Source organism: Cygnus atratus, chromosome 4, assembly GCF_013377495.2.
Source record: "Cygnus atratus isolate AKBS03 ecotype Queensland, Australia chromosome 4, CAtr_DNAZoo_HiC_assembly, whole genome shotgun sequence".
NCBI classification, from domain to species: Eukaryota; Metazoa; Chordata; class Aves; order Anseriformes; family Anatidae; genus Cygnus; species Cygnus atratus.
Window position 1 is genome coordinate 50,203,854 of NC_066365.1, and position 18,098 is coordinate 50,221,951.

At 40.2% G+C, this 18,098-nt stretch overlaps 1 protein-coding gene across 7 annotated transcripts; it reads left to right on the forward strand.

Moving 5' to 3' along the window:
• The first annotated feature begins 7,200 nt into the window (after positions 1 to 7,200).
• On the forward strand, positions 7,201 to 18,034 carry LOC118250502 (OCIA domain-containing protein 2). Of its 7 annotated transcripts, XM_050710463.1 has the most exons (8): positions 7,201 to 7,295; positions 7,595 to 7,735; positions 9,965 to 10,058; positions 10,825 to 10,878; positions 12,927 to 12,974; positions 13,695 to 13,791; positions 15,047 to 15,134; positions 17,245 to 18,034. In XM_050710463.1, the coding sequence occupies exons 2-7, from the start codon at positions 7,676 to 7,678 to the stop codon at positions 15,126 to 15,128; spliced, it is 435 nt and encodes a 144-aa protein (XP_050566420.1). In that variant the 5' UTR covers positions 7,201 to 7,295; positions 7,595 to 7,675; the 3' UTR covers positions 15,129 to 15,134; positions 17,245 to 18,034. The 7 variants fall into 7 exon arrangements, with proteins under 7 accessions (XP_050566420.1, XP_035407606.1, XP_035407597.2 ...); XM_035551713.2 differs by lacking the exon at positions 7,201 to 7,295 and having other exon boundaries at positions 7,347 to 7,735; XM_035551704.2 differs by lacking the exons at positions 7,201 to 7,295; positions 7,595 to 7,735 and adding an exon at positions 8,167 to 8,422.
• The last annotated feature ends 64 nt before the right edge of the window (positions 18,035 to 18,098 follow it).

The following is an 18,098-nucleotide window of genomic DNA, read 5'->3' on the forward strand; positions in this document are numbered from 1 at the left end:
ACGGCTCGGCACGGCATAGCCCGACACGGCACGGCATAGCCCGACACGGCACGGCACGGCTCGGCCTCCGAAGGGGGCTGACGGAGCCGCTCCCCCCGGAGCTGCCGCCGCTCCCCCGCCTCAGCCCGCGCAGCCGTCGCTGGCACAAATGGCGGCTCCCTCACGCCTCCGGTTGCTGGGGGCTGAGGACAGGGGTTCCCTTCCCTTCTCTTTTCCCTTCCCCTTTCTCTCCAGTGCTGGTGAGGGCGAGCACTGACCCACACCTCAGCCCCCGGGGTGGCTGCGAAGATGGGCAAGCCCCAGAAGAGGTGCAGCTGGAGATGTTCATGGTGGCCAGGCATGTGCCGAGATGGCACCGTGGCGAGGGGATGGCACGGTCAGCATGATGTGAAGAGATGTTCGGGTAAACCAGGTGTTTCTTCGTGGAAGTCACGCTTTGCGAGTTAGAAATGGACGGCCCAAATTTATTCTTCACTGCTCGGTGACAAGAGAGCGTGAATAGATGTTGCCTCACCGCTATTGAAGGAACATTCGCCCACGGGCAAGCACGAAAACAAGCAAAGGATTGCCATCCCACAGGATGGCAAAGCAGGAGGTGACTCACTTGCTGCTTGCATAAATACATGGTTGATTACCCCTTAGTACATGGGGGGTGTCAGTGGTATCTCCAGATTAGCGCTGTGCCCACCTGAATGACATGTCCTCAGACTAAGGACTCCTGATAAGAAATACTGTCTGCACCAAAAGAAGCATTTAGTTTGCTGAGATTTCTGGGTTGAGGCTTAAGCCACTGTAGTTGTCAATTTTAGAAGAAACCCTCCGTTATACAAGCCTAGCCATGATCACTACAGGATTACATAAACAAAAGCTAATTTTTGTAATTTCATTTTTGGCATAAAACATACATTTGTAACTATGAATTAAGAAGTGCTTTTGCTGTTGGAATACATTGCCTTCTTAAATTCTATTAATCTTCATACGTTACCCTAGGAAGCTGCCAGCTGTATCTTATAATTTCTGTTAAACTGCTGTACCACCCTAAATAAACCTTAGGATAAGCATTTTCTTTGCTTTACCTGTGAAATTCTAAATCCATAGGAGTAAACTAAAAATAAACAACACCGGTATTTTGGTGGAAAAGTCAACTTCTCTAGGGCAGGAAGAGTGAGACTCGGGTTTAATGGCCCTCCTTCTCTTTTCTCTTCTTCGAGATCCAGGTCACTAAATGCTTCTTTCATTTTATTTATTTGAGAAAATTTCACTTATGGCTGGTTTAAGATTATGCAAGTGATGACACCATTTCACCTGACTGTGGCATGACGCCAAGGGAACACATAAGGTGAGATCAGAGTAAACACAGAACATGGCTGCTTTTCTAGCTGCACAGCATGAGTGTGATGCTCACAGGACATATTCAGCCAATAAATATTTGAAACAATTTTGCAATACTTTTTGTAATTATAGTATCTTGCTTCATGGTTTAGGAGTGGAGTTCCAGTAAAACTAGACACGTTGGGAATCATGAACCTGACATGCTTGTGTGGCTTCCATTAAACTCATAAAGCAATGAAAATAATGCAATTCCTGGCAATTTTAGCCATTGTATCCTGAGTACTCTCTGTCTGAGATTCTTAGTAGCTACTAAGTTTGGCTTCAAACATAACATAACAAAGTTACAATTCCAGTTCTTTTTGTAGAGCTGACAAACAAACTGGCACCTGCACTTGGAAGGGAAGAGTTTTTTAAGTGTAATGTATTTTGAAATGAAAACAGATGTCTTAAATATAAAATCTCAACACTTACAGGGTGTTTTGTTACGCATATATGCATAAGAGTGTTTTTTCACTACAGTTTTTTATTCTTGGAGTGCTGAATGTGTAGCTGATAATAATAAAGCAACAGCATTCAGTCTACACAGGAATACAATTATGGCAAATCAGCAAATATAGCTGATAGCATACTACAGTAAGAGTTTCTACTCATAGAAGAAGGAGCATCTGTATTTTATAATATTGTTTAATATACTCTGAACATAAGGCAGACAAAATCTTATCTGAATTTAACAGAATTCACTGCCCCACAATTAAATAGATATTGACAGGGGTAAACCTTTCTAAAGCTAGTGATTGTAAAAGCCAGTGCTTTATTTGGGCTCAAACTGTAGAGCAAGAATGTTTGGAAACCCAAAGTAAACGCAGAATTTTATAGAACTGTCAGACACCTGGGAGAAATTGGCTTTGCATATTGCCCAGTAGAGATGTGTCTGATGAGGCATGATTAAGAAGCAGAAGAAAGTGCCAGAGAAATAGAGGAAAACAGCATAAAAGTACAGGTTGAGGATTAAGAACACTATATCAGAAAAAAAAATGGTGTGGTTGAGTTTACAGTTAGGCACCTGCCACAGCTGTAGTGGAAGCACAAAGACTTGCAGGTCATTTGGTGCCTGTTTACACAACAGTGTAAGCTTCTTAATCATTACCTTTGCCGCTGTTATGCAAATCTCCATATGTATATTTATACTTATGAACATTAAATAGACTTGGTTGTCATTTTCTCAAGGTTACAGTAAGTTGGCCCCAACAAAATACTGTTCATTTACTACACCTGTGCTGAAGCATAACCTCACCTCTTGCAAATTAGCCGTAAAAACAGGACTAATAAATACTGAGACTCACTAGAGACCTTTTTCAGTAAAATGGGACATACGCTAACATTGCCCCAGAGTCATTCCAGTACTGTACTCAGTAGAATGGGTCTTCGTTCACTGTAGTATGTATTAGAAATGTCAGGTACAATCAAGTCTGATTACAGGATTTGAACACCTATAACCTCATTGACTCTGCCAGCGTTGCAGGACTTTGCTGTAGAAGAGGAAGTATGCATACAGCTGTACAGCTTTAGAGAAGACAAAACCCTGTGGTCATTTCACTGCCTTCTTCACTCTGAAAAATGAAAATCCTAAACCTTGAACATCTGCTAATTGTCAGCCATTCATCTCTATTAAAAGATAAGCCAGACTGCATGTAAAATAGAAACAAGTATATCCAAGAATCAGATAAGCCAGGGCTTAAAAATAATATTACAAGGTTTCTTGTGCATAGTGAGGACAGAGTTTAATGTTTTACTCAAAAGTATGTTGACTGTTCCCTGCTGTGACTTTTGAAGTCTTTTCATTCACCCTGAACTCCTATTTCCATTAGCATGAGAACAATGCCCTACAGTGTAATTCTTATGTGGTTTTCCATGCTCTAAATGCTTTTATTACTGATATATTTTTTTTAACCACACTGTGCTTGCATTACTTCAGGTCTTTGTTTCTTGGGGATTTTTTTCAAGCAATTAACAGTCTTTGTGTTTCTCTAATAGACAAACAAACCATTTTTATCATGCTTTGTAATAGTTCCTCTTCTTTCATCTGCTGTATGCATATGTGAAGTGTTAATGTTAAATACGCACACTGGGAAAGCTTTGCCATTGGTGTATGTGATGAACTTCAGGATCCTGGCAAACCTGCAGTGTTTTCTAAAAGGTTCTTCAGAGAAGCAGCCACAAATCCTGTACATCTTATCCTACTTTGTGAAGCCTCAGCTCCTTGACATCCTTGTAGTCTGACAATAGAAAATTCCACAGCCAAGCACTGAACTCATTATTGGATATTTCTGATGCCTTTTTAAAAAGCTTTATAAATAAAGGTGTTTTGTTTTGTTTTCCTGGGAGGGTCAAGGATCTCTCTTTTGGTTTGTGTTTATGAATCTGAAGCACCTGCATTTATTGGTTTCTATCTATCAAGTTCTGTCCATTTTCATAGCTCTGAGGTACATTCTGGTAAATCTTAAGGAGAAATAGTGTTTGAGGGACATATTCAATTATGACAACCAACTCTGTCTTCCAAGTTCAAACTAACAAGAATTCTAACCTGATTTTTAATGGGCACTTTTGCACAAGAAGGTACAAGAATCCAAGCAAATGCTATTCCCAGGAACATATATGTCCCACAAGGAAATTGTTCCACTGTTCTTTCATTTTATGACCAGCTTAAGCTGAACCAGCTAAGAAATAATTGTTTTTTAGGAACTCAAGCCACATGGGATTTGCTTTTATAATATTGTTTTTCACAATAGGATATAGGCAGTATCTTTTTTTTTTTTTTCATGTGTGATTTAAAGGATACCTCTTAGATCATAGGAGATGTAGGTTTTAACATATAAGAGCAAGATTTATAAGAGCTGTTTTAGTACATAACTCTTGCCAAATCCCCACACAAAGAGGACATTTTGCAGCAGCAATGACCTGGCTTGGCTGGTAAGAGTGAGCTAATACTCCGGGGAAAGGGGCTTCAAATAGCCAGGATTTCTGGAAGCTGAAAGCCTTTTTGGACCTAAGAAAGTAAACTGTGACTTACCTGTCATGTTTATTATGAAATATAAACACTGAGGTCATGCAAGAGAGGGCAGTGTAATGTTGATCTCACAAGCTATTAATTTCACGATAAGCACTGAAGCGTTGTGTCATCATTTAGGCTACTCTACTGAAAACGACTGTCTCACTGTAAAGTAAAGAAATGGGACAGATTTTATTAAAGTGCAAAATAAAAATCTATCGACTTGCCTAATCATAGCGTTCAAACCAAAGCGGATAAGCAACGCTGGTCGCTCTGAAATGGCCGTAAGGGGGGAACCTGTCGCATCCTCTGCAACGAGGCCCCGAGCGGCCGCGGCCAGAAGATGGCGGTGGAGGCCGGGCAGCGGGCCGGGGCGTGCCCTCGGGAAGGGAAGGGAAGGGAAGGGAAGGGAAGGGAAGGGAAGGGAAGGGAAGGGAAGGGAAGGGAAGGGAGCCAGGGAAAGCCCCCCAGGGCCCAGGCTGGAGGGAGAGGCTGCCGCCAGCTAGGGCCTCGTTTTGCCAGTGTTTCTCCTTCTTAACAGTTTCTCAACAGCTGCTCTGCTGGCTCTCCTTCGACATGAAGGCCTGGGTTTAAAATAAAGTACTGTTGAGAGGATAGGTGTGAGACATCACACCCCTTTTCCTCCTTTTCCCTTTTTCCTCAGTGGGTGCTCAATCCTAAAAGGGGTCTCTGAGGTGGTAGCTAGGTGTCACAGAGATTGCTTTACTTCAGTGGCACCTGCCCCAGGTGAACGCTTTGTGTCTCTGCTATAGATCACAGTCAACCTCATGGAGCAGTTAACACGTGCAATTTTTGCTTCCCACCTTCTTCTTTGAGTAATCTTAGAAATTGCGCAGCCACAATTCCTATCTGGAAGGAGACTTACTGAAAACAAAGGAGATGAAGATGGCAACTCCCACAACCCAAATCAGAAGAACTTGGCTGTCTTCCTGCATGCTGCTTCTTTGTCAACCAGTTAAAAGAATCAAAATTGAGGGATCTTTCAGGAGTCTTTTAGTAACCTTTTCATCTGTAAATTAATAAACAATTCAGAACATTTCTCATAAAACAGGAAAAAGTTTTTTGAATGCTGGATCCTTACAAACCACATTGATTGATTCATGTGTTATATAGGCATTTCAGTTAAATAAAAAATGCATAGTTGGGGATTTCTTCACAAGGCAGTTAAGAGTATATACAGTTCATTCATACCTTAACAATTGCATAGTTAGGTTGAGAAAACGGCAATAGTGTTACGGTAAAAATGTGCAAAAAACTTATGTTTGTTCAACAGTTCAATGCAAATAAATTTATTTTGGAGAATGGAGGTTGTCTTTCCAAGACACAATGCCCTCAAATACTGGAACATTTCTAAGTTCCTCCGGTAGGAGGCAGCATGTGTGCTGAGTACTAGTATTAGTAGTTCAGTTTAATAATATTTTGATGACCTGGACTCTCTCCTTTTGCCACATTCTTGCCATTACAGCTTTCAGCTTTCATCCCAAGTGGGAGAGGTACCAGGAAGCTGCTTAAAGGGCTACCTCTTGGGGGGATTCTTCATTAAGTTGAAGAGGAAGTGTTGCCTAATAACTTATAATTCTGAAGAAATGTGTTCTGAAAAAAACGTATGAGGTTAATGGCAGGCTGCAAGCCATTTGGTGTTCAAAAGGGATTTTAATAATGCTCTCAGTGATATGCTTTAACTTTTGGTTAGCCCTGAAGTGGACAGGCAGTTGGACTTGATGATCTTTGTAGGTCTCTTCCAACTGAACTTTTCTAATATATATATTTTTTGTATTATTTCTTACTATATATTATTTATTCTCAGCAATTTTGTCTTTATGAAGATGTTGCACTTACATCTGTTGCAGCAGTTAGAAACCTCATCAGTCATTAATATTTTCCAGTCAAGCTTTTTATGCAACCGTCTGCACAGATAGGCTTCTTGAGCAGATAAGAATATGAACATGTTGTGTCTTTAACTGAAGTAAGTCACTTCAAAGTTTTATGCATTTTTTACATCTCTGATCTCCTTTTTTACATTGAGTGACAAGAGACTGACAAAGTTAAATTGCTTTTAGTCAGGGTGAGGCTGACTGTGAAGGGCTGGTGGTTTTCCCAACAATATGTGGATTTTCAAACTTAATTTTTTTCAGACACAAGGGTCACTGTCATTTTTTGAGAGTGGCTGAGAATAAAGCAAAGCTGAGCAGTGAAAGAAGTCACCAGTTTTGCAGATTTGCATGAGTACAAGGCTTAAATGAGACTTTTTACCAAGGTGAGAGAAGGTCATGTTGCTTCTGCTTCATCACTTAAAAAAGCATTGCTGTCTGAATGTCTGATGTGCATGAAGCAGACACTACATGAACTTTACAGCTGTGTAACTGACCCAAAAATAAGCACAGGAAATGGTTTATACAGTAATATTTTGAATGCCAAAAACCATTCAGGTTATTAAATCGTTGCATATGCTTCCTATTTAACTCTGTCCTTCCCGGTCACTTCAGCCTTGCTCAGTGCCACAAGGTACTTTCTGAAAAGCAGCCGTGCTATCTCTGATGATAAAGAAAGTGACAGACCATGCAGGAAGATGCTAGGTTAAAAACCACAGTTTTGATGTTTGAATTACTCTAGAAATAAATGGGATTCCTTCTTGCTTTTCCCTAGTAGCTTAAGTTTAAGACCTGGAAGATGGCTTATATTTGTTCTTCTTATTTACTTATTTTTTAAATTTTCATCTGCAAACGGATTGTGTTTGTCGGAAATTCAGGTGTGGTTTGTGATAGGCTTGCATCACGGGTGTGTGGAATCAAAACTTTATATCAGGAAATGAGGGTAGAACCTGTACAGGGATTTTTGACAGCACACTAAAGATGCTAAATTTTTGACCTACAATACAATCAACATTAGAAAGGTTTGCGGTGGCTTACTCATATTTGTTCTCATTTCTTTATGATTGAGAGTGCTGTGCTCCGTGATGTTTCAGCATATAGTTGTACTTAATGACTTCCGTGTTTGAATTAGGCTGCCTGTAACTTTATATTGCTAATATACTGTTACTGTGCTGTAAACTGTATATAATTGGGTGACTGGATGCAATCTGCTGTGAGAAAATAGAGTCGTATTCCTTTTAACTTGGACATTACTATCTCTAGGTAAACACTGAATTTGTGCTATTAACATGATACTTTGGCTTCTGATCTTTGTACCTAGGAGAAAGAGAGAGAGCCAGGTATAAAATACATCATTTCTGCTGACTAAGGTTAGCAGCAAAGGACAAGAAGGAGAAAGACGATGTCTGCTGAAACTACCAAAGAGGAAAACCAGACTTCTCCACCTGTGCAAGTTGGATGGGTAAGCTGTCTTTTCCCCCTTTTCTTCTTGATGCTATTGGTAGGGAATAAGTGGGAGTTTGCTTTGTTCATTCTTACTGAAGAGAGAAACAGAAATCTTTTACCTTAGGCCAATGAAGAGAAGAAAGGGCTATGTGTTCTACCTCCTCATTCACTGGTCAGGCAGCGAGGCATTTTTGAGTCTTAAGTCCCTGGTAGTTGTCTCTAATTTATGCTACATGAATTACACTAGTTACAAACTGTTAGAGCCTTGGTGTCTGAGTATTCATTCAGTATAATCTGTCCCCGTGTCGAGGTGTGTGTGCATGTGTATGTGTATATATTCAGAGCAAGAACTTGCCCTACTGCTTTACAGAAGCTGAGAGATCCCCTCAGCTGGAGAAGTCAGCTGCCTATGGGGGGGTTAAGATTTTACCATAAGCATGTAGTTACCCAAAAGGAATTTAAATGTGGTGTGACCTTGCTGATAATGAGTCACTGTCAGAGAGCAACGGAAGTGGGCTGCTGTGTGAGGGAAGGTGACCTGGGAGCCACAAGTGACAGCAAGGCAGGCAGGGGTTGTGGCCTCATGTGCAAGGAGTACAATCCCACAGTATCCAAAAAAGAGGAGCACAGTAGATCCAGTGATATTAACCAGACAACCCTAATTGATTGCTGGATGATTGCTGGGCACGTCCATAGGAATAAGGTAGGTCTGAGGGTAAAGCAGGAAGTCAAGTTAGCAAGGCAAGGTAAAATCCTCATGGCAAACAGCCAGGTACAGGCATACCTACAGCACAGTTAAGGCAAGGGCCTGACCTTAAATGCAGTTCCTGAGGCAAGAGGCGGAGACCTGGGGCACAGCTTCTTGCAGCTCTTTCTCCCAGCTTACCTGTTTTCACAGAAATCTAATTCAGTGCTGTACAACCACGCCATATGAGATCTGACTTTGAGCCCTAACTAACAACCTGGCAGGGTGTGTATTGGGGCAGAAAGGTTGCAAAGCCTGTCACTGATTTCAAGGCTCTGGCACTCATTACCTTATCTTTCACTTAGCCTGTTTGGATTTTATTGTATTTGCTGTGACGTTGCTGTGAAATCAGTTTGAAGTCAGTTCTCTGGGGTTTATGCAAGCAGCACTGCTGTTAACTTCGGTGGGAGCAGTGCTTGAAAAAGGACCAAGATTATTAATTAGCTAATATGTCAAATGGGTGGCTGCAGCTAATAAATGCATTTTGTTGTTACGTTTACAAAATTATGAGCTAGTTGGGCATAAAATGAGTTAGTATCCTGTAGTAGCACAATGTACTCTTTTTTCCAAGCTACCACTTGCTCTATGAAACGTAAGTTTTTTTGCTTTCAATAATAAGTACATTCGTAGGTGGTGTGGTCTTACAGAAAAATGCTAACATTTCAGCTAATTTTAGCTCATGGTAATGGCTACAGAGATCCTGGAGCAAGAATTTTGGAGTAAGGACTGTCCTGTATGTTTCAGATGTCCAGTAATGATACCGTAAGTGCTAACAGTGATAACCAAGTCATCTCTTAAAGAAAGAAAAATAATCTACTGATAATCACATCTCAATACTCAGGACAGTAGAATGAAAGAGAGAATACTGTCACTTTTTCTTCAATTAAAATAAAAGGGGGGAAAAGAGCCATCCATTAAACTAAAACCAAACCTGTTGCCAAGCTAATTATTACGAAGGTGAAGCCAGTGTAGTTGACTTCAGTTAATGTCAAGAATATGTTTAATCTGCTCAGAGAGAAAGTCAGGCTAGTCAGGGGAATCTGACAGAGCTTGTTTTGGTCCTGTTCTGAATACCTGCAAAATCTACTCTTGCTGAACTTGAACTGACTTCAGAACTGGGCAGAACTTCGTTTTTAGAAACTGCCACGCTGACTTTACTTCCTGTAAGTTCTTTCTCGGAAAGCTGTTTTAGCTCATGAGAATAGAATGGCCAACAGAAATAAAGCAACATACTTCTGGGGTAAGTAGCACTGAGCTATTTTAGGAAAGTATAGGTCAACAGGATGAGCGGTTTTAACCTGTGTAGTTCTTTTTGTGACTGTATCAGGTTGTAAAGTATTAAATCTCACTGCTATCAACAAAACAAGGAGTTTGGCTTGTTTGGATGGGGTTTGCATGGTATTTTATTCATGCATTAAATTATTTGTCTTCTTTAATGGATTTATTTTTTTCTTCCTGTGAGGTTAAATTCAGTAAGCTAACTCAGGTTTATCCTTTCAGCCCATGTTCTATTGTCCCATCTCACAAGTTCACAGTGATGGAGAGATTGCAAGGATCCGCAAAGAATGCAAAAAGGAAAGTTTCTGGTACAGAGGTGAGTGATCCAAACTTTTTCTTAGCACACTGATAATGATTTCTTGATTTAGCTGTGCAGAATTGGCTGCAAAATGCTGTGCCATTTATTGCAGTACATTGTTTTTAAAATTGAATATTATTGGGGGTTAACTCTGCCACTGTAGTCTAAACTGAGGAATACTTCAGTATAAAATTATTAGATTATTTGTGTAATAATTGTAGGTAAAGGTGGCTGAATTAAACTCTTTTTTAATATGAACTTTAACAATCATAGAGCTGGCATTATTGATGAAGTCAGTAATTAAAACATTAGGATTTTTTAACTTTTTTTTTGTTTACTTATGCGTGCGTTTGAATGAAAGGGAGACATGGCTACGTGGCTTGGGTCTGTGAAATTCTTTAGGTGCTAGGACATCTAAAAGATTAAATATTTGGTGTTTTAGTGCCTTTTGAGCTCACCATGTCAGTTTGTAACTAGATTATACATTTTCTGTAAGAGCATTGAAAAGTATTTCAGCATTTAACTGGAGCTGCTGTAATTACTGGAGACAGTAATCTGAACAAGCAGGAGTTGTAGGGAATTAAGATAGCACACTGTGTTCATTTTTAGAAGATAAGTAATATATTCAAAATTATAATAATATAAAACATGGATTTAACATTAAAGTTATTAACATATTATAATAACATATTAAAGTTATTTAACATATTAAAGTTATATATTTAACAAAAAAGTAACAATGTTTGGCTGATCCCAGATACGTTCCTTCTTTTTATTTTTACAGCTCTTCCTTTGTCTCTTGGGAGCATGCTTGTCACCCAGGGACTAGTCTCGAAAGGTAAGTAGAAAAAAATACACGATGGGCCTAAGTTATGAAGTTGAGACTCTGGAATTCCAACTGAAATACAAATTTCCCCAAAGCCTGCTGTTTTTCAAGATCAATATTCTTCTCACTCATCACCGTCGTTATAATGATTTGTTCATTGCGTATGCATTGCCACATTCATTCTTTTGAAAGAACATGAACTGAAAAGAGAATTCACGACTTAAAAGACTGGTGGCTAGATTCTGTCACCATGATCATGTGTACTCGGGTAGAGTACTCTGGGGCTGCTTGTGGGGCAGAATATTGTACAACCTGAGCAGGGGCATCAGAATCTGGTGCTGTAACTCTGTTTGTTTATTTGAATAACGCTGGCAGTCATTTTACAGCGACCACATACCAATATGAATACAGCTTTGGTGCAAAGGGACAAGGAATGCTGCCAAAGTGAGGAGACAGACCGTTCTTTATAGGGGTGGCTTGCAATCTGCAGGCCAACACAAAAGAAAATTGTATTCTGTTTATGTGGTGAGTGAGCCTGCTTCTACACATTGCACCTTGAGTCCCCCTTCTGGGGATCAGGACTAATAACAAGATCGAGGATAGTGTTTCGGGTGAAGGGCATCCACCCTGAAGATTGTTGTGACAGGGGTATCCCACAGGAGAAAATAATCTAGTCCTTCGGCCTGCGTCAGCAGCTGGTTACAGCAACAGCAGATGGCAGGAGAGAGAAATCACAGGGCCTGAAGGAAGAAGGAGACAAGAATCCAGGGGCTCCAAGGGATAGGTGGAGGAGCAAATGGAGGAGGTGAAAATGGCTCAGCCTTTTCTCACTGTCTGTGGCTGCAAGTCCCTTGCTTTTATCCAGCCACTAGGACCATGCTTCCTGCCTCAACTCATTCTATTCTAACTGAGATGGTCAGGAGGACAAGAGTGGGGAACCTGAAAGTTGTGCTAGACCACAAGGGGCTAATACAGATTGCCTGATGCATCCTTGACCTATGAGCTTGTAGGCAGATGGGGAGGGAAAGGGCAAGGGTAAGTGTGTGAGGGAAGGCAAGGGACTGCATACATGTTGCTGAAAAGGGTGAGCAGTGGTGGGAAGGGCGCGGGGTTGTCACAGTAGCTAGCATGCTCTGGCACTGGATCGTCTTCGCAGTTTTTCTCCATTGTACCTGGACATTTCCAGGCTCATTCCAGGCTGAATGCTCCTCTCCCTAATTGCTGCTCTCAGACGACTGCAGCACATTGGCTCTAGAAGAAGCTAGAGCTTCCTTCAGAGCCTCATTAGTACCGTCTGGAAGGCACGTAACAGCGAAACCTTGTTTGCTTCCCATCTCTTTGCCATGGCAATCTTGCTGCGTGGAGCTCCCCTCCACAGCATGGCGCTCCCATGCCAGACACACGCTGTCAGAGGCATACTGGTTCCAGTTCCTGGTGCTAACTGGGGAGAGCTGGATTTTGGTGGGAAAACCTAAAAACGATCTTTTAGTCTTATTACTTGTTCATCACACTGTATTCTCTTAAAAGCCAGTTTGTCAGTAGGATCTCCCCCCTCCAGAGAAGACAGCTAGATATCTGTGGTACAGTTTACCCTAGTCTGATCAATACCATCAGGAGACTATTGCAGAAGAGTTTGGGACTGCTTCTCTCAGCACAAGGAGCAGGACCCTAAGTAAGAGATCTGAGATCACTATTAAATATAAGGTTGGTTTGTGCTGAAACACAAGCCATCATCTCCTCCTGCGGTGCTGCAGGTGTCGCCATTGGGAGCCATGCTGCTTTCATATCGATTTATGCTCCAAAGCACTGCCTGAAATGAGTCCTGCAAATTCCAGATATATTTTTCCTCCTATGATTTAGGACTGCACCAAAACAGATGCACTAAGAACTAGTGGAATGGAAAATGTCCTGGTGTTCCTAAATCTAAGTGGATTTTTAAGGTTTTTGTACATTCTTCACCTTCAGAAATGCAAAAGCTTGTATGAAAAATACCATCTTTGATTTTGAATGCTGGTGTTTCTCGAGTAAATAAGCATTCTGACTATTTTCTTCTGTTGTAGGCATTTTGTCAGCAAACCCAAAACTTGGAGCATTACCTAAGATGGCAAGTGAGTTGGACCTAATTCTAAAATAAAGATTATTTACAGGCGATGTGCAGACCCCAGATGCATCTCTCTGAATCTCTTTTCAAACTCTTCCTTTTTGGAATTTATGAGATGTTAGCAGAGTGATTTGGGAAATCATAATTCTGTTGAGTTTAAAAATAAATATATATGAAATAAGATTCTTGTAATGTAGACATATTCAGTGGTAGCTTATATTTACTTAATCTATCCTCTCTATTTGGTAAAAACTCACATCACCTTTGTTTTATAAATATATAATGTTAGCCTTCTTGATCACTCGTGCTTAGCAGATCACATAGTTTACAATATCAAGGAAACACTGTACTCTGCTATAGAGAAGGAGAAAATATCTCCTTTTCATATGTTCATTTGATATATCCTGTCTAGTTTATAACTGTGTTGACAAAATAAAAAAAGTACAGAGACTGTACAGTACAGTAATGTGACTTTTAAATGGCAATAAATGAAGTTGATTCCTTTTTCAGCAGAAGCTCAATGGAAAACTGAGGATGTTGAAGTAATATTTTTATTCTAAAAATAATATTCTATTATTTTGAAATAATCCCTGTATAACTTTATATACGCTTGTAACATTCTTGGAGAAAACATGCTACATACACTTCATCATAGGATTAAACCGTAGCCACTTGCAGACTCTTGATGTAAACTCTTGCATTAATGTTTTGTTATCTGTTTCTATAGTTGCTGGTGTCTTAGGCTTTGGCATAGGAAAGATGTCATACATAGGAGAATGCCAAAAAAAGTTCCAGAAAATTGGTTATGGTCCGAAAAAAACAAGGTTTGTGTTTATTTAAATCATTATTCCTAGATCAAAATAGTCTAAAAATAGTGAAGATGATGCAGCAAAACTATGAATGTAAATTCTGTGGTCAGGTCATGAGGTACTACTTCTCTTATGTTCTTAGACTACATGTGACAGTATTAGGAGCTACTAAATATTCTTCAGAAAATGAAAATTACACTCAATGTAATATCTGTTACTAGGAAATCCTTGATTTAGATCAAATTATTGTACTTTTGAAATGTGATGGTACAACAGTTACCAGTTCTCTTTTCACTTAACGTTGTTCCTCACAAAGTGTCACACAATCTTCTCTGATATCACTTGGGCCTTTGAGTCCTCCTTGGTATCATATATGAGGCCAACTATACTGCAGATTATTTCTTTTTACACTGTTCTCATACCTTAACAATTTCAACCTTAACACACATTTCAACTTCCTTGGCTTTGTCTGAACGTACACTGTCATGTCAAATCACGAAGAGCACCGACTGCAAAGGCATTTTTTCCTCCTTGCAACCCTGTGTCATAGATGTCAATGCTTGCCACCTGTCAGCTCCATGCTTTAGGCATTGTTTTCTGAACTTGATGTAAAGTACTCTTCCCTGTCAAATCGCGCTTTGACTTTCCTTCTAACCTCCTCCTTCAGCTGCCAGTACTACTTTTCATTCCCAATATGGTTTCTCGTATGCATCTTTCACACATAAAACGCTCTTCCAAAAATCCTGTCCACAAAATCGCTCTCATCTGTCCTTTCACATCTTTCCCACAGACCCCAATGCGAGCTTTATGCCTATGAAAACGCCTTGCTGATAATGGGAAGCTTCATTGTTAATATGTCTCTGTGTCTCTACTGCCATTTTCCCCTCACATAACAAAGCTATGCCTTTTCTCACATCGTGATACACCAGGTGGCTCTTTGTCACTCTTCTGTAACAAAACCTTTGCTCCTAACTCTGGTTGGTCACTATTGCTAGGTGCAAGGGCAAGGGCCATCTTTTCCTGCTTAGACATTCCGGTTATATTTTGGTGACTGCTGGAAATAGTAGTTAAGAATAATAATTAAGGGGGTGGTATTGGTTGAGACATGTAGATGTAATCTTCTTCAGTTTATGTGAATTAAAGCAATTACAGCAATTGGAGAACACGGGCAAGATTACTTCTTCAAGAACATTTATCAGTATGCTATATGGTTGTATTAGACGAAATCCAGCCAAATTCTTGAATGCTTTATTTGCTTTCAATACTGTAGGCATTGCCATCACACTTGCAAAGAATGTGAAGCGAAACTGAAATCAAAGGAGAAAGAAGGCTCAATTCCTTCAGCATCTTAGTCCCAGGTAGGCATCCTTGACATTTAAAATAAGTTTTCATTTTATTTTCCATGCTGAGTTTGTTTTTCATGCTGTGCATTATCCAAGGAAATATTATTTATCCGTGGTTAGTTTTTTTCTAATTATATATGTATTTTTGCTTTACATACCTTTCATGTTAATTTTAAACACCTCATTTCTGAAGAATTTCTCATTTTTCTGTAACTGTCTTAATAAGAGTACTGCGTATTTACCTAACTGGAAATAATATGGATTGACTACTTATATGAAAACAAATGCAACTCCTTTCTATTTCTAACTTTTAACTAAAGAATCAAATAATTACGGCTAACGTTGATATTTTAAAATATATCGAGATACTGAGATTCTAAAAGCAGACGTTTGTGGGTGGATTTGTTTATTTTTTATTATTTTTTTATTTTTTCCCCCACATCCAGTACTATGGTTTTGTCAGAGCCTTAGTGAGGGCACTACAAAAGCAGTGCTATCCTGGGAAGATATGGGGGTGAGAAATGAAAGAACAACCACACAGCATGGTGGGGGAGTTGACCCATGTGATGTTTTCTCCCCAGAAAGGGGAAAGGCCCCTATGAGAAAAAGGAGGGATTACAGGCTGGAAAGCAGGAGAGTGTTTAAATGCACTTTCACTCTTTGTCTATGAAAAACAGGCTTGCAGCTGGGCTTTCTAAAAGCATTTTCACACGTTCTTCTTGTGGTAATCTGGCCTACATTTCTCACAGGCAGGAGAATGTGTGAAAGTGTTTGCAAATAGCTTGGCTGCAGGGAAGAGAGGGAGCAGAGGGCCTGTTTGAAATCCTGCCATGTGAGTTTCTTACGGCTCTAACTGTAGCTCAGAACAGAAGTCTGATGTGGAAATGATTGGATTAAGTCTCTTTGGCCTGTATTACATAGGAATTTGGACAAGGATGTCAATAATGGTCCCTTTCTTGCTCTAAAGTGCGTTGCTGCAGACAGTCCTTAAGGAGGAGTATCCTCGCAGAACCTGCTTGCCTGCCCAGGAGCAGAGATTTTAATGGATGTTTCAACAGAAAGGATTGTTACAAAGGAAGCCATTAGAATAAATTCCCTATTTTCATCAACCTTGCCGCTGCTTGAGCGTTTTATGTCAAGAGCTGCAAGGGCTCAGCACCTGTCAGAAAAGACACTTTGGCTCAGGCTCACCTCATAGGATCGCTGCCAGAACGGGCAGTGCATCTCTTGTGGAGATCTCTTGTGGAGATCATGGAGCAGTGTGGCCAGCCAGATTGGCTTCCTGCTTTAGCTAAAAATCAAGCCCTTGAGGATAGGGACGGAAAAAAAAAAAAACAAAGCCAGAAAACCTGTCTGAGGGGTAACTTGCTAGTACCAGCACAAAGAAGGGAGAGAGCCAGACATAGCTAACTGTGATGGAATGACACCCGAAATCCACTAGCAGTCATGATACTATTTATGACCTTGCACTACTGTGCTGGTTAAGTGCCTTTGTAGATTTTCTCTCAAATTAATGTTTGCTTAATGTTTGGCCGATATTCTCACCCATTTAAAATAAAGATCCCAAAGCATATTTAATTGAGGATGAACAATTACTACCTGAGTACTAGAATTAAGCGTTGATGGCTACGGTAGGGTTTGCCTCCACTGTTTGTCAGGGCTGGATCTTGCTGAACCTGAAGTCCAAATACAAGAGACCTTTACTTTCTCAGCCTTTTCCATTTTTCAGACTTCCTGGAAGTGTTATACACCTTCTGGTGTGTAAGTACCGATTAGCTTTTAGACAAATTCCAAATTGTCTCAAATACAAAAGAGTCTTGCAGCTATATGAAGGGAAGAATGCAGGATGCCACAGGTGCCTCCGTGTTCTTCCCAATGAAAATGGGTCCTGGGATTTCTGTTGTGTGACCGTGCTAAGCACGCATCCCAAGCTTTGGCATTGCCTACGAGGATCGTCCAGTTAAAATTGTGCTCATGCTGCTGAGTCCAAGGGCAATTTCTATTATCCTCAGGGACTCTGCAGAATTCTCAGAGCAATCACCAAGAAGCTGCACATTCCTCGTTGAAAATAAGGGGCTGCTCAGCTTAATGATTTAAATGATGTGTCGTTTTGTCCAATTTACAGATCTGGTGAAGATAACAAGAATTCTACAGATCAGCCTCTTCTTTCAAGTCTTTATTTTGCAGAAAAGACATAATGCCTTTAGTTTAGTGTAAATCACCTTACCTGAAGTAGCTCCATAATCTTAGCATGATTCTGTCCATAGTAAAAAACAGTTTCTCGTAATGTACTTTTTAGCTTCTCCTCTCCGTTCTCAGCATGTGCTTTTTTTTTTTTTTCCTCCCTTCAATGCAGTTTAGCACTTAGTGCTGAAATAGTAGAGTTGAGAAAGAAACCTGAGGGTACGTTCTGTATACAAACAGCAGGACATACAAAATTTCATGATGTATCTCAGCAAATCAAGAGCAGACGCTTCCTCAAACACAGTGACGGTGTTGACTTGAAAACCAAAAGCACAGCTTCTGAAAGGCTGGCTTCACGGTCAGTCGGTAAAGCCTGTCTTCTGTGGTTTTGGTTGGTGGGTTTTTGTTCTACACTGTGCCTACAGTTTGTGTTCCCTCTTGAACTACCTGAACACAAAAAGACTCTGCAAGCAGGAAGTACAGAATGTAGAAGTAGAAAGTAACTATTAATTGGTTACAACGAACAAAAGATATTCCAGATTTAACAAGCTGTTAGACTGACTGCTCGCCACCTTGATAAAGGCAAACTCTCAGAGGTCGTTCCTGTGGTCACCGTTACCTCCTGGGGGCTACTGGATGGGTGAAGACAGCTTCGCTACTTAATCGTTGCTTTACATGTAACTTTGTTCAGGTTCCCTATTACTTTGCTGTAATAAATTTACTGTTATACAAAAATTGATGTGTTTTTTTTTTTTTTTGGTTTCCTAAATTTATTTCCATACTTTGCAAGAGTCA

Excerpts from the sequence above, each read along its gene's own strand:
- LOC118250502 (XM_035551704.2), top strand. The coding sequence starts at position 8,204 with ATGAGTCACTGTCAGAGAGCAACGGAAGTGGGCTGCTGTGTGAGGGAA. Across the intron at positions 10,879-12,926 it reads CCAGGGACTAGTCTCGAAAG|GCATTTTGTCAGCAAACCCA; the intron begins GTAAGTAGAAAA and ends CTTCTGTTGTAG. Across the intron at positions 13,792-15,046 it reads TATGGTCCGAAAAAAACAAG|GCATTGCCATCACACTTGCA; the intron begins GTTTGTGTTTAT and ends TCAATACTGTAG.